This window comes from Rutilus rutilus (genome assembly GCF_951802725.1).
Source record: "Rutilus rutilus genome assembly, chromosome: 23".
NCBI lineage: Eukaryota > Metazoa > Chordata > Actinopteri > Cypriniformes > Leuciscidae > Rutilus > Rutilus rutilus.
The window spans coordinates 11,789,958-11,806,442 of NC_140233.1; the positions used below are offsets into that span (position 1 = coordinate 11,789,958).

Below are 16,485 nucleotides of genomic sequence, written 5' to 3' on the forward strand. Positions count from 1 at the left end.
TATAATGATTTCTCTTTTTGTAGCCTGTTTAGTCCCATGTCTCAAATCAGTATCCTATAAATGAAAACGTATCCACGGGTTCAATAATATACCCTTACAAATACTAATATGGCTGAAATAATGTCATAACCAAATAATGTGTCATGGTACAGTGTTATCAGATTGTTAATGGTACACTATATTCATCATGTGCCATTGTATTTAGGTTGTTAATAACCTTGAAACAATTTTATATGTTGTTTTAAAATTCATTACTTTATTGACTGTCAACCACAATATACATAGTGAACAACAATATACAAGTTTTAAAGCAATTGATTTAATATCTTTGGGAACGCTATGTTTGGTAATGTTAACATTTTTATAAATTTACATTAAAAAATGATCACCCCCAAATATTTGAAAATGCAATGAGCCAGATTGCGCAGTGCTTTCTCTTGTATCTACCATACATGTTAAATTTAGTTTTTAAATGTCTTGTACATTTTGTTTCTGCACTTTTTTTGTAAGTAAGCATTCGGTGAGATCATAAATGTAAATATTTGTGGGCACATTATAATTTACTAATATAACAGTGCATTGTTCAGACAAGACAAAGCAGAAAACGAATAGACGAGTCTTTTGAATACTGATGAATTAAAAATGAATTTCCCATTCACAAGGCTGGATAGGTAGTTTATCTGAGTGCTTCTCAAGTACACTTTGCAGTAGGCAGACAAAAATGCATGCTGGAAGAGGGCACAAGGATTTCTGTGAATATAGGGCGGTATCCTGGTGGTAAAGGTGGGGTGCTCTGCTCCAGAAAATCTAGTATTGACTTCCGCACATCTTTGGGCACATCCCCTCTTACATCCAACAGGGCAGAGACATGCTCCTCACTGAAAAGACACACTTTGTAAGTTCAAATAATCTCTTGGCAATTGGCATTGATTAATCTCTGTATTAGAATTGATTTTAGAATATTAAGATCTATTGGGAATGCTTGGTTTGAAATCTCACTTAATATCTGGGTACTTGGCTACCAGTCCAGAAATCTCCAGTATTAGCATGACTGGGTCTTTCACATTGATTATGTCAGCCAGTGCAAGTATCAAAGCTGTGGGATTCACCTCGCCTATTGTCCCATCAATCTCCTTTAAATGTAAAAACAGCAGTGAAATAGTTAAAGTCATTTAATTTCCACAAACATATACTAACACGTTGTTGTATTGTTTTATGTTTTACACTGCTCATACTTTACCTGGGGTTAACAATCATCCTGGTTATTCACAAACTGAAATTTCACACTGTAGGCCTACATTCCTAAACCCTGGGTTAACGTTCTTATTTGCCTATTTGTGGTGTCAGATTGGACAAATATAGCATGTGACCTGTTTACATAAATGGTCTAGCATTGCATGTTCTCATCTTATATATTGCCATCTGAAAAAAAAGCGAATTTGGGTTAGGTTTGGCCAAATTTGCCAATTCTTGTTGGCTTGGGCCAAATCAGGTCATAGAGTCCCTATTACGAGGTTGAGTTTAAAACCATTGCAGACTTCTAAATGCTCCTAAAGCACAAAAATAGCCAAATAAATGAATGTAAATGGGCTTTCACCATGCTTTGAAGGTGGTCCCTCAGCTGCTGAGCATCCTGTGACATTCGCTGGGCCAGTTGATTTCGCTCATCATTACTTTTGCATACTAGTCTCTTCTGCATCAGTGCTCGGACATACTCAACAACAGTTAGCCATTGACATTCCTCCTTTAGCCTCTGTAGATGATGGATGACCACAAAATGTTAATTGGTAAAATGTGGTCTATGTAATTTCTGATGCCTGGTGTAAACACTAACCTGGCGACACGGTTGTCGCACTTTGTTGTAGAGTTCACAGTGACGTTCTAGAACCCCACACATATTTGAGGTTACATCTCCCTGGTCCAGCCAGGTACGAGACAGGAGCTCTTGTAGATGAGGTTGCAGCTCAAACAAGAGATGGTCCATGACTAGGCGACATGCCTTTCTCACAGCACGGTCCAGGGCAGCCAGAGGTCCAAGTGGAATGCGAGAATACCGGTTTGAAGGGAAGGAGCACAACTGCTGCTGCAGACTCTCTGTGGAGGTTCTAGATGTACATTTGAATCAAAGATTTAAATATACTGTTTATAAGCACCTCTAACACACACAAAACTATTTGAAACACACACATTTTCAAACAAACATCACACAAATACAGACATACTGTAAAAAGATACTTGTACATCATCTCACTTGAGGATGATGCAGTTGCTGATGCAGGCCAGCAGATAATGGAGGTAGAACTTGTTACTGTTTATGGTTTGATCCCTGCGATGCTCCTTCCCAAATTCTATGATTGCATCTCGAAATCTGTTACAATATAGTGAGAAGAAAGGACAAAAATGTGAATTATCAATTCGAATTATGATACCAGTATTGCTAAACATACACACCGGCTGAGGAGATTCTCCATCTCGTAAAGACCCATTTGGATTGTCTGGTCCCGCAGAGCTTCACTTATCATCAAGGCCACCCGTGCATTTTCTTCTAGCATCTAATAACCCAGACATCAGAGAAGTTCATATATATCAGTGTTGATATTAGATAAAATCTTTCTCATTAGCTATGTTTCCATCCACCTATTTTATGCGCATTTTGAGATATTGCAAATGAACGATGGGTGGAAACGCCAAGATGTGCATAAATTTGCCACACAAGTTAAATTCACAACTTTGGATGTAAACATTGCTTCTGTAGATCTAGCCATTGCTGGAGTACCTGAGCGATGATGGTTGGAAGGCTGGTGTGATAGCAGCCCTCATGGTCAATATCTGGTTCCTGATCTCTCTGCCAGTCTGTCAGCTCTACCTCTAGAGCCTTGTGCATCCACTCTGAGACACTTTTCTGCAAACAATCACAGTAAAACGTCTCAAGAACATGTGGCCTGTTAATCCAGAGAAGACAAGGTAAATGATAAAAGTTTAGAGACCTGGCTCTTACCCGAACTTTTTGGACATATTTGTTCTGCAGCTGCTCAAGACCTTCCTGAGATATGAGAGGTCCCATGTCCTCAATGTCTAGCTCAGCTACAAGGGCTGGCTCACCCATCATCTCTGAGCTTAAAGAACACATTCTAATGTGTATGACTTTTCGGTTACTAATTGACCAAATTCACATATAATCTAAAGCTTTACCTACCTGTTGTATATGTGCAGAACCCAGTTAAGAACAGCAAAGATTTCCCCACCCTCTAGCTCCCATCCACTAACCAGTCCAAGATGGTTCTGCAAGAACTGGTGGCAGGAGCGCAGGTAAGCTCTTGTTAAATGATAGTGAGTTGGAACACACTGTTCCAGAAAATGCCGCACTGTTGAAAGATCTCCCATGATGCAGTGCTGTAGTGCAGACAAGTGACTTGCAAGCCCTGGTCCTTGAGTGTGCAAGTAGGACACGCTACGGAAACGTGCTGACACTGCCTCCTCCATCACCTAACCAAATAGTTTGAACAGGTGCATATTAAGTAAATTTAAATCACAAGCCTTTTTTACACTTTAATTTTAGTCTTGCCATTATACAAACAACTTTTTCCTTTACTTATACCAATAGGAAACTTAGTGCTTATCATCAAACCTTGAAGAAGCGGTCCCTCCAACAACGTGGTCTCCCAGGGGGCATGGGTGTGTTGTGTCCCGATGTTGACCTCCGCTCCTCCAGAAAGATCTGATCCAGTGCTTCTTCACGCTCCACTATCCGTACAGCTGACACAAAAGGTGTGGGGTTCTGGCGAGAATGTGTCAACCCACTCCCCACCACTGCCCAGAGCTCCTTGGCAAGGGCATCCACCAGGCGTCCAACACCTGAGAAATAGTTCCGCACCAACTCCTCATCCTCAGAGGTTAATCCTGTTGCAGATGATCCCCTGGCTCCCTGGAGCTGCAGCAGTACCTCATCCTGCCAGCGCTCTAGTTCCATTAGCCGAGCATGAGCTTCCAATAGTCTCCGAGACTCCACTAGCCTCTCTGTCTCTAGCACCATACTCCGCACTGACATGAAAGAGGAGACAACAAATCTTGTATTACTTTGGCATTAACAAACCTCAGTACTTAAGTGGGTTATAGAGCTATGTTATTATTTAGATAGCTATACACTTGTCAACTTTAGTAGTGACTTTCTTGCTCTGCCTTAACAGTAGTGGACCTAAAAACTGGAGAACAAGACATTTTACACTATACCCGGTATAGTGTCTGCAATTCAGTCTGTCCTTCACTCATAAAATCAAATTTGCTTGGCTAGAATTGCTTGCTTTCACATAATTTATGTATTTGAGAATATTTGGCTTTTAGGCAAGTTGTCCAATCCTACTCCTGGAGGCCCACTGTCTTGAAGAGTTTAGCTCCAACCACAATCAAGGTAATCAAGGACTTCAGGATTACTGGAAACTTCCAGGCATTTATGTTGTAGAATCTCCTTGACCACAGGATTGGACACCCTTGCTCTGACATTCAATACTTAACCAAAATATCCATAGAGGGCATGCAAAAATAATAAGGACATGCAGTTCACTGAAAAGGGCAGGGAATCACTAACCTTTATAGAGGCGTGGAAGGTTGCTAACTGCAGCAAAGAGCTGGTGGTGATTGACAGAAACCTCCCTAAGTGTCTCCAGTGTAGTTACTTCTTCAGAATTTTTCCTGGACTCCAAGTTGACCTTGTGCATGTCATGAGACACTTCTCTGAGCTCAGCTCGTGCTTCTCGCAATTGACCGAGACCCCAGTCAACACCTTCCAGGTAGGACTGTACAACTGACTTAAAAATGCAAATGAGCAGATTACTTTTCTTGCAGACATTTTTAGATCATTTAGATTTAGATCGGGTTTTTAGAGGCTTTCTAATTGAAAGTATCACTACTTACCTTTAACCTTGAATGAATCGACGCAGTTCGTTGACTCTCTCTTTTCCTGTATTGTCCAAGTCTCTCCAGATGCTCTGGACGACAAAAGACACCTGAGGCCCATTTCAGCGCAGCGCCCCGAGCCAAACACTCGGCTCTCTCCAGCTCTGGCCACACCTCAACTGGGACAAGGGCATCTTTCAGTCAAAATGGGGGAAAAAATACTTAGCCCATGTGATAAAGAAACGAAATAACTATGCCCACAGCAGAGAAAATCCAATGTGAATTGTACAGTTGTTCAGCTTCAATGTTATGAAGTTATTGCTGATTGTGTAAGAGAATGCATACTTGTTTTTGAAAGCCTTGTTTGACTTGCATAATGAAAGACTTTAACAGTCTCTATATGTTCATGAGACAGATTATTTAAACCCAGCATAAGGCTACATCTAAAAGAGACTTTTGAGCAAACTTTGAAACTTCAGCAGATGAATTGATCTCTTCTCCTAAGAATGACTCAGCGGTGTTCTGATCGTTTTGAAGGCTGAAGTTTCAAAATTTCCATTCTGTAAGCCTCAATCCCATGGGTGCTCAAGAGCTGAAACACCCACGGGAAAGTATGTAAGAATACAATTACTAAAACACTTTCAGGGCAGAAACTGCATGTTTTTCCCCTCTCCATGAAAAATGACAGAATCATGCAAAACAGAGGTTCATAATTCAGTGACCAGTTGTAAGTGCTTGCCAGCTTACAGCTGTGGTCTATGTACAACTGACCATACACTTTTTCTCCGGCCTTTACGCAGGTGATGTATCTTTTATTCACAACATTACAGTTTGATTTAAAGTCTGATTTGGAGCAAAAAGGCATTTGAAAATTAGAAATAAAGATACATTTGTAAGACTTTTTAATCCTTTATTAGAAAATGAACAACCCATAAAGCACTAAAAATTATGTAATCTATTCAGCCATGATTTAATTACTTCATTAAGCTGTGTTGCTGTGCTGTCATTCACATTACCATGGTTACACTGACTTCTCTAATTGATGTCCCTTTCTTCAGGATTGTGGATAATGTTGTACTTCACCAGGAATTTGGCCAAAACCACGAAGATTCATGACTTGTACAAAAACCATATACAATCACTTAAAGGCATAGTAGGTACTGAATGTTTTATACATTACTACTAAAACTAAATGTATTTATGGAGAACTGATATTTGCTATTGTGCTTTTATTTGGATATAAACCCTGTGTTCAGTTTTATTCCCTTTTTGAAAGCTTTTTTGCACGGCACAATGTTATATGTTAAGTACATTGTGCATTATGAATAGGTCTTGTTATTAATTTACCGTGGTGCTGAAATGCATCCATTTGACGAAATTCAAGTCCTTCAACCCATAGTTTTTTATACATATATAAGGACAAAAAGTCAAGCAGGCTATTATGGCTGGACATTATGAGGGTAGGTGGAACCCTACATAATTCCCCTGGCAGAAACATATGCTGCTTATATTTAATTTTATGACTTGTCTTTCTTTCTCTTTTATGTAGATAATACACTCTAGATCTCTCTACTAGTGCAACATTATGACTTTATAAACAAACGCTTGCATAATGCATATCATCATTGCAAACAAACAGAAAGGATGTGTACCTTCATGATTGTCTCGGCCATTCGTGTCTCCGTCTGACATTTAGGCTTGTTGTTCCACCGTCCACCGTTCTGCCACTAAGAGACTGCCCTGCCCAGAGGGCCTGCTCAGTGTCGCCAGATAGAGCAATCAGCAGAGACGCAGAGAGTAATGAGGAGGAAGAAGAGAGAGGGTGCATACCCACTTCACCGCTAGCCTTGCTCTCTCATACTCCCAGACACATCCTCTGCTCAGAGGCCGGCAGGAAGGGAAGGGAGGAAGGGAGAGAGCGCAAGAGGGACGGAGGGAAAGCGGGCACTCCGCCCTCTAAATGATCCAGATGGTGAGATGTGGGGGTGGCCTTCATGTGCAACAGTGCCTCTCTGTGTCTGAGGTAGTCATAATGCAATATATTTCAGTGGAAGTGCTTGTGATAATCGAACAAAGCTTGTATGTGGTTTGACATAATCAATGGCGATCATTTGTATTGTTCCTTAAAGTTCTTACCAGTGTCTTGTGATCGCTCACAGCTGCTGGTTGTAGAGCAAACATGAGAGGAATCTAAGTTCAGAGGCCCCGTAATGAAATTGTTTATTTGGTTAAGTGTCGTGGCCTGTGACTTACCCCATGACTGTGTTTACACATCTCTCTGGATCCCCAGGCCAGTCTCTACCAAACACAAACCCACACAAATATCACTAACTTAAGTATTAGTACACACAGCTGTTGATGAAGATGTGTTGAAATGGATTTTGAAGTAAGTTTATTCAAAAATGGACTAGAATTACTCAGCCCTCTGGAATGCTTTATTTTATAAAACATTTCAATTGTGTCTCTCTGCACTCTAAATTGTATAATTGACCCTAGTCCAAGGTAAACAGTTTCCTATAGTTTAAAAGAATAGTTCACTTAAAAATGAAAATTTTGTAATCATCTACTCTCCCTCAAGTTGTTTCAAACCTGTATGAAATTCTTTCTTCTGCTGAACAACATTGACTTCCATAGTATTTTTTCCTACTATAGAAGTCAATGGGTTAATCAACTATTTGGTTACCAACATTCTTCAAAATATACTCCTTTGTGTTCAGCAGAAGAAAGGTTTGAAACAACTTGAGGGTGAGTAAATGATGACAGCATTTAAATTTTTAAGTGAACTATTCCTTTAATGTCTAGCTTTTCACTTAGTCTCTTTCTCTTTTAACCCCATTTTAATGTCCATTTCTATTCATTTATTTGGTTTGCTGCCGTATAATAAGCAGAATGTCAAATCAGCTGGTCATTATTGCTAAATAAACCCTTTCGGTGAGATACAAGCCTTGATCACCCTGCTTCTGTTTATTTTGCTATAATGACTGGCTGATTCAGTACTTTTTGCATCTAGCCGATACAGATTGTTTTGTGCTTTTTGATAGTTTGCAAGCCTTCTAATGCAAAAAAAAAAAAATACCGTTCTTCCTTAGCAGCAGTATGTGCTAAAAATAGCTGTGACTAGACTTTGTTGTCTTTGCAGAGCACCAATAACCAGAGGACCGAGACAGACTAACAGAGCTTTTCCGCGGAGGGTAATAGTTCCCTTTGGACTGAAATGAGGGGTGACGTAGCTTCTTGTAGAAGGTTGGAGATGCATCCCTTATAACTACAGAGCAAATATACTGTATATAAGCTATACAGAAGGGAAACTATATAAGAAACGGCCTCTGGCTCTACTTTGCCGCTCCCTTTGTTTACCAATCTATTATCAGCTATGCAGCTGTGTGTTTTGTGGTCACCCTCCCCTATCACCACCTTAAATAAAATAAAAACACCATCCTACCGATCGCAGGGAATAGGAAGTCTATTTCAGAAGTAGTCATCCAAACACAGGGAGGACTTCCTGTCTGACATTCCTGACCTGGGCTGACTTCCTGCTTCTCCTCGACTCTCCCAGACATGGACAGACAAATGTCTTAATTTCAGTCTTAATTTTTTTAAATTAGCGTAAGGTTGAATTGTTCGATCTAATCAACAAGGCAGGTTTGAGAGGCTTGCAGCTGTGCGAAAACAAGGAATCTTATTTGTAAATTGTGGCCTAAGAGCATTTGAAAAAGATGTCTGTCTTTAAGAACAATTAACAATGTTCGACGCACATCCACCGCTTTGGAGCAAATGCCTTACATTCCAGCATAGCAAAATTTGTGATGTGGTCAGTGTTGGGGTGGTGGCCAATGGCCAAGGTTAGGACTTTGTCTAAGGATGAGGTTAGTTTTTGGGAAGCAAATTTTGGCTTAAGATGCTTAATGTAATGACACTTTGGCTTAAGATTTGGCAAACAAAGGAAAGTCTAAATCTATCCAGTAGACTTTGTATTAGGCGTATGGCATGAACAAATTGACTCTTAAAAATATGTTACGAACTAAGTTAAGCTTCCTTTTAGAATGCTTTAATAAGTTTTAATGTTTGAATGTAGAGTGCATGCATCATGCATCCTTTAATCAAGTAAAAGGAGGAAGAGATAAATAAACTTTATATTGAAGACAAATTCTTCATTAGAAGCCGACAAAACTTTTACACTATGAATAAAAGATTTTGTTTCTCTTTTTCTTTTTGTTTTATGAATTGTGTCCTCCAAACAAAAATGTCAGTGTTATTATATTTTTGCTCTGTATATTGAATAAAGGAAATACTAGCATACCTTCATGCAAGGGTTAATATGAGGAAGGAACTTTTTTTTCCTTCTATATAAATGTTTTAATCAATTTATTAATAATGATTTTCATAATTTACTTTTTAAACATAACAAATAATAGGCAGGTTACAATGTGACAACTTACCCCTTATTTGTGTCCCATTATTCGGTAGCGTCTATTAAAAAAAAAAAAAATTGACATGGGAAATATTGATAGGAGTAAAAAAAAAAAAAGAAGGAAATAAAAACTAAAAATGTAATATTTGTCATGGAATAATTCTTAAAATTCAGTTTGAATTACAGTTCTAGATGGTCTTAAATGTTTAACATGACATAATAAGCTTGTTTGTGTGGTTGACACCCAAAGCTATGATGGATTCTATGAACAAACCTCTGCTTTCAAAGTCCAGGCTTTGATTGGTCCATTTAAAGTTGGGGAACACATTTGACTGCCAACAGCAAGCGTTGCCATATTTTAATGTCATTCAAGGGTGTTAGAATGAGCAGGAGATTAGATGGGGGCCCCTAATTATTTTGGCTTTAGTTCTGGATTAACCCTCTGTTCTGTCGACTTCAATTCACACTCGCCGTTTGATGAAATGTGAACTGACATAAATTCCGCGGCTCACTTTCAATCCGATTATGCAGTTAAATCACCGCAGTTCGAACCCAAGCAAGAGACTCTGGCGGGTCCCTATTCTCCGGGTCCTCCGAAGCCCTGACAGCTCCTCCCCGAAACACAGGGACCCACGCTACCTCCTCACAGGACCCACGCTACACTCTTAACCCCACATGAATAGGGCCTATTCAGCGAGGTAACGCTCAAGCACAACCTAAATATTGTTTTTATGAGCCGCAAATAGGTGGCACCTCCAAAATAAAGCTCGTTTCTCGAATTCCCATCGTGCTTGGTCTTTTTGAGGGAGGAATAGCGCCATGTCACAATGACCGAGCTTGTGTTGTTGGCCACATTTGGAACAAGAGGAACACAAGAAACCGACATACCGTTGAAAACGTTTAAATGCATTGCGTTAATTCGCCTATAGGTCGCGGAACACAATCAATTTTAAAACGGTGCAATAGAGCTGAAATTACATGGTGTTTAGCTATTTTCTCAAGGGAACAGCTTTGTTTTGGCAGCGCGAGAGAGACAATTTCTTTACAAAGCAGACTCTATTGCGCCTTCACGCAGTTTAAAAATTAATATTTATGTGGGTAAATGAGAATGTCCGAGATGAAAGGTAGAACGGTTTTAAATCATATTATGTCAAGTTTGTAGTGATATAGGCCTAATCTTTATGCTATTCAGCTTTGTTTCAGTATTTTTAAAGAAGACGCCTTTTCCCTCCCCCACAAAAAAAGAACTTTAATCAGCTTTTTAGCTTTAACCATTTTTTTAAAAACAAACATTTGTGTGCAATTTATTGCACTCTTTGACGTCATTTGAATAAAATAACAATTAAAAAACATTTTAATTTATTATTATTTTCAAATAAAACTTATATATATAAAACATATAAAACAATCCCCATCAAGTCTTAAAACGGGAATACACTTGTCCTTATTTTGGGCTGATTTGAAAACTTTCGCATGATACATAGCCTACGCAATTGTATTTTGTTAGGCCACCAGCAGAGGGCGATGTCAGCGCGGATCCTGCAGAGAAAGTGTTTTGAATTCATAATTCTAAAGCCATCTAAGACTATTTAAATAGGGTTTCCCATGAATTTGCAATGTATTTCCACACTAATTACGATCACACGGTTCTGAATAATGAATAGGCTACTTTATTATCTCTCACAGCTGATATAGTTGCTGTCTTTATGTTGACAGTCCCACTGACATGTAAATGATTTATTATGGATATGGACTATAATAAATCATGGACTATGAAATATATATGTGTGTGTGCGTGTGTGTGTGTGTGTGTGTGTGTGTGTGTGTGTGTGTGTGTGTGTGTGCTTATTTTTCTATCCCGGTGGGGAATTCAACCTGAATGCACAGGTCCCCATTCGTGGTCCCCATTAGGAAACAAGATTATAAATCATAGTAAGTTATGTTTTTTGAAAAAGTAAAGATGCAGAAAGTTTTCTGTGATGGGTAGGGTTAGTGTAAGGGGAGAGAATATACAGTTTCTACAGTATAAAAACCATAATGTATATGGAGAGTCCCTACAAAGATAGTAAACCAGACAAGTGTGTGTGTGTGTGTGTGGAGAAGTGTTTATGTGAAATATGAATATATGGAAAAGTGATAATGTGACTAGTATTATCTATAATAGTTCTAATTCATACTTAAAATATACTTGTACTTTAGTATAGTATTCCTTTGTTTAATATATATATATATATATATATATATATATATATTATCATTATTATCTGCAACAGAAAAGGTTTTTGTTGACTGGCATTTTTACAGACTAATTTCAACAAGGCCAAAATGTCTAGTAAATTTTATCAATCCAACATTGCTTTATTTAACAGTCATAAACTTAACTGAGATATTAAAAAGAATTACATTCTTAATTCCCTGAAAAATAGGCTTAATTCATTCTAGTTTTTAGTTAATGGCCTAGTTACAATACTTAATTTAATTGAAATGTAATTGTTTTGTAGTACAATTAAGAGATTCCAGGTTCCTTTGTTTAACCCTTTGGTGAAAACTGTTTTCTATAAAATGTTTCTTTTTCTTTCAGCAAATACTTTAAATCAATTGTAACTATTTGATTTTGATTTGATTTGATTTATTTAATTATATCAAGAATGCCTTAAACATAAAACAAAAGGCATCAAATACAATCAAGGATAAAAACACAATAAAGTCCAGGACTTATTTCCATTGTGGTCCTCAACTATTACAACTATTATTATGATATTATTATATATATATATATTATATATAATATTATTATATACTAGAACAACTATTATTGTTCAATTAAGAGTGGGCACTCTTGAAGAAAGATTTGCGTATACTCAGTAATTTGCCTGAACTTTCCAACCCATGACAAGCAAATGTTGGACTATTGTTCTGTCCAGGCGAAGGAAATTGCAGTGAGCAAAGTGATTTTACTTGAGTTCCTGCAGTACATGTGGTTTTGTTGTCTTACATTGATTGGCTCAGATGGTCCTGACAAGTGTTGATCCAGACAGGGAAATCTGACTGTAGTTGAGGAGGTTTAGAGAAATAAAAAATGGTGTATTACCAGTGTATATGAAGCATTAGTTTGGTTTCAGTTCAAACAGTTCTAGATACAATTTAGTTAAGAGTTCCTTTGCAAACCCAGCTGCTTTCAGTTAAAAACTCTAAAACTATAGTGGGTTTCACTTTGTGGAATGTTTTGCTGAATCTCACATAATGTTCTCGAGTCGTTCTCTTCATATTTAACGCTTTTGTCCTCTTCCAACAAGTCCAGTGATTTTCCCAGGAGTAAGAAAGAGAGCATTGAAATCTCCAAATTGGTATGGACCTCACCAACTCGCCAAAGCCTCTTTGGCAAATCTCTGTTTGATTTGACACTCTTGTTTGCCATTGCAAAATCTTTCTTTTGTAGTGTCTGGATAAGCTTAATGACTTCTTTAACTTGCAAGCGCCTTCCAAAGCAAGGAAATATAAGAAGGATACTTTCACAGAAGAACTGCTCTAATCGAGGTTTTTGCATCTGGAGGAAAAAGCATCAAATCTATGCAATTGAATTCATCTTGGTGAATATTTCCAGGCATGTAATCATGTTACTGTGTTCAGAGGCCAGAGAAATGGAAAGAAAAGTTGGAAACTGAGAGCAAGTTTGTGTGAGTATTGAGTACACAGTGTGGACCCACCACAGCACAATTCAGGGCAAACATGGCCACAAACGCCTGTATTAAGGGATCAATCAGGGTTTGAATGGACCAGCATTAACTGGTTTACTAACACCTGTAATAACTATCAAACAAGTGGTAATCTCATAAGCCCCCACAGCATTTACATATTCCTCATTAGCTTGTTCAAACCTGAAGGATGCACTTTCTCTCTGTTGGCGGTCTCAACTCCTGCACTCTGACTGCTTGGGTGGCTCGGTGGCTAAGTGACCGGTCTGAATGTGATATGTATATGTATGTAAGGGATTATCTGTATTAGCATCCGCGTTTACCAATGCGGCCATATTCTTAACATGGCTCTGGATAATTGGAATGGGAGGAGAAGATGCCTGATCCATTAGTTCATTCTGTTTGCTTAGTGGATGGGTCGCCCGTTCTTCAATTTCACCACTGGGGAACGTTTTTGTGGGAAGGGTGCGTACGTGTGTGCGAGGACTTCTTGATGCTTACTAAACCTAAGCAGATTCCACGACAAAGCAAATGCCTTGAAGTCTTTGCATGGCTCGCACATAGTATCGGGAGTTAGGCCAAATACCGTGGATTTTTCAAGTGACTCTTGAGGGAGTGACCCAATCAGACCACACAATCTGTGCTCTACAACAGAGAGATCTTTGAAATTTATAAACACCTTAAAAAAAAAAAGCCCCATTCTTGCGCCGATAATGCTGTGCTTTCGAAGCTCGCCATCAAATGTGCCGAAAACTACTTCAAAGAAAATTGAAATGTAACAAATTCTGTCAGGGTAGAAAAGGATTATTGTAAGGGTCTAAATGGAGCTCATTTTGCCTGCATTGTGTTTCTTCTTTCTTTTTGGTTTGGTTTGGTTGGTTGGTTTTCTTGAACAGCTGATTGAACATCTGTACTGGAATTCCGATTGCATCAAGTTAAATCTATACAGTCTGGTTCATTTTAAAAGTAATTTTTTTAAATATTTGAAATAATATAATATAATATAATTTCATATATTATATAGGCTATATAATGTTTACCCTAGAAGCAGAAAAAATGGAAGAAAAAAGAAAACCACACTGTAAAAAAAGTTGCTGACTTAAATTTAGTACAATCAACTTGGATGTTTAAGTAATTTCAACTTAAATTATATTAAACAGACTTTATAAATTATACAAGATTCAATTTATTTATTTTTTGTTGAAAATTGCTCAACTTGTTTTGATGAGTAAAAGCAATGTAAAAAAATATGTTGTCATAACTTACTGATCATATAATTTTTTACAGTGATGTAAAAATATGACAAAATATGTATTAAATATTTTAAGTAACATTTTATTTAAATATTACAAATGTATTTATACATATGTATTGTATTCATTTTGTATTTATTCATATTTAAATGTTTATATAATATTTAGTGCATTGTATAAATATTACATTATATTAATATAATATTTCATATATTATATATAATATATAATGTTCACCCTAGAAGCAGAAGAATGGCAGAAAAAAAGAAAACTATGTAAAAAAAAATATGACAAAATGTGCATTAAATATTTATAAATATTAAGTAACTTATATATTTTATTTAAAAAGCTGAAATATTAAAGATGTATTTATATACAGTGGTGGACAGAATTAATGGCACCCCTGGTAAATATGATAAAAAATGGCTGTAAAAAAATGTATCTGCATTGTTTATACTTTTGATCTTTCATTCAAAAAATTCGCAAAAATGTAACCTTTCATTGAAGTAAAAGAATTGAAAGTGGGGTGGAAATCACATTATGAAATAAATGTTTTTCTCCAAAACACGTCGGCCACAATTATTGGCACCCCTTGAATTTTTTACGAGTAAAATATCTCTGAAGTATATTCCCATTAATATTTACCTTTTTTTAGCACACCAGGGTGACTAGGAACATGAAATTGTCTATGACTTCTTGTTTCACAGGAGTTTAAATATGACGAATACACAAAGGCCAAATTTCTTTAATCATCCATCACAATGAGTAAAACCAAAGAATATAGTTCTGATGTGCATCAAAATATTGTTGACCTTCACAAAATAAAAAGTGGTTGTAAGGAAATATCTAAAGAATTGAAAATCCCCATTTTGACCATCAGGGCAATAATTAAGAAGTTCCAATCAATTAAAGATGTTACGAATCTGCCAGGAAGAGGACGTGTGTCTATATTGTCTTAATGGACGGTGAGGAGGAAAGTTTGAGTGGCCAAAGACTCTTCAAGGATCACAGATGGAGAATTGCAGAAATTACTTGAGTCTTGGGGGTCGGAAAGCCTGAAAAAAATGATCAAACAACCCCTACATCCCCACATGCTGTTTGGGAGGGTTTCAAGAAAAATCCTCCTCGCTCCTCCAAAAATAAACTCCAGCATATTCAGTTGTCAGACACGACTGGATCTTCAAAAGAACTGGATTCTATGGTCAGACGAAACAAAAAATTGACTTTTTGGCAGCAAACCCACCGGATGTGTTTGGTGCAAACAGGGATAAAAAGTACCCCATGCTTACGGTTAAATATACTGCTGGATCTTATATGTTGTGGGCCTATTTATTTGCTGGAGGTCCTGGACATCTTGTTCAGATACATGGTATTATGGATTCTAGCAAATACCAACAGATAAAAAATCAAAACCTGACGGCCTCTGCTAGAAATCTTATAATGGGCTGTGGTTGAATCTTCCATCAGGACAACAAACATCAAAATCAACACAAAAATGGGTAACTGAGCAACTGCCTTGACCTTCCAAGTCCCCTAAACTGAACCATATAGAAAATGAGTGGGCTGAACTGAAGAGAAGAAGCACCAACATGAACTTGTGAATCTGAAGGATCTGGAGAGATTCTGTATGGAGGAATGGTCTCTGATCTCTTGTCAGGTGTTCTCCAAACTCATCAGGCATTATAGGAGAAGACTCAGAGCTGTTATCTTGGCAAAAGGAGGTTGCAAAAAGTATTTAATAACAGGGTGCTAATAATTGTGGCCAGCGTGTTTTGGAGAAAAACATTTATTTTATAATGTGATTTCCACCCCACTTTCAATTCTTTTACTTCAATGAAAGGTTAGATTTTTGCGAATTTTTTAAATGAAAGATCAAAAGGATAACCAATGCAGATTTATGTTTTACAGCCATTTTTTATCTTATTTACCAGGGGTGCCATTAATTCTGACCATGACTGTATGTAAAGATATGTATTATATTAATTTTGTATTTATTCATATTTATGTTTATATTATAATATTATATATTATTTAGTGCATTGTATAAATATAACATAATATTAATATATTTATATAATATAATATAATATATATATATTGTTTTGGTATTTTTATTAAAATATGTAGGTTATGTATTGAAATAATAGCTACTATTTTTTTATAAGTATTATGTTGTGTTTAACAGTTTAATATAACATAATATTAATTCTATATACAAAAAATAAAGAAAATA

At 37.1% G+C, this 16,485-nt stretch overlaps 1 protein-coding gene across 4 annotated transcripts; it reads right to left on the reverse strand.

The window, feature by feature from the left end:
* Window positions 1-243: 243 nt before the first annotated feature.
* On the reverse strand, window positions 244-6,773 carry exoc3l1 (exocyst complex component 3-like 1). Of its 4 annotated transcripts, none has more exons than XM_084396966.1 (13): window positions 6,546-6,773; window positions 4,912-5,072; window positions 4,586-4,805; window positions 3,629-4,041; window positions 3,197-3,486; window positions 2,999-3,116; window positions 2,777-2,902; window positions 2,452-2,552; window positions 2,252-2,368; window positions 1,835-2,105; window positions 1,598-1,753; window positions 1,000-1,133; window positions 244-878 (listed from the first exon to the last, which is right to left on the reverse strand). In XM_084396966.1, the coding sequence occupies exons 1-13, from the start codon at window positions 6,583-6,585 to the stop codon at window positions 692-694; spliced, it is 2,334 nt and encodes a 777-aa protein (XP_084253092.1). In that variant the 5' UTR covers window positions 6,586-6,773; the 3' UTR covers window positions 244-691. The 4 variants fall into 4 exon arrangements, with proteins under 4 accessions (XP_084253092.1, XP_084253091.1, XP_084253093.1 ...); XM_084396965.1 differs by having other exon boundaries at window positions 4,912-5,087; window positions 6,546-6,771; XM_084396967.1 differs by having other exon boundaries at window positions 4,586-4,801; window positions 4,912-5,087; window positions 6,546-6,695.
* Window positions 6,774-16,485: the final 9,712 nt, after the last annotated feature.

Excerpts from the sequence above, each read along its gene's own strand:
- exoc3l1 (XM_084396965.1), bottom strand. The coding sequence starts at position 6,585 with ATGTCAGACGGAGACACGAATGGCCGAGACAATCATGAAG. Across the intron at positions 4,806-4,911 it reads CGATTCATTCAAGGTTAAAG|TCAGTTGTACAGTCCTACCT; the intron begins GTAAGTAGTGAT and ends TGCATTTTTAAG. Across the intron at positions 3,117-3,196 it reads GTTCTGCACATATACAACAG|CTCAGAGATGATGGGTGAGC; the intron begins GTAGGTAAAGCT and ends GTGTTCTTTAAG.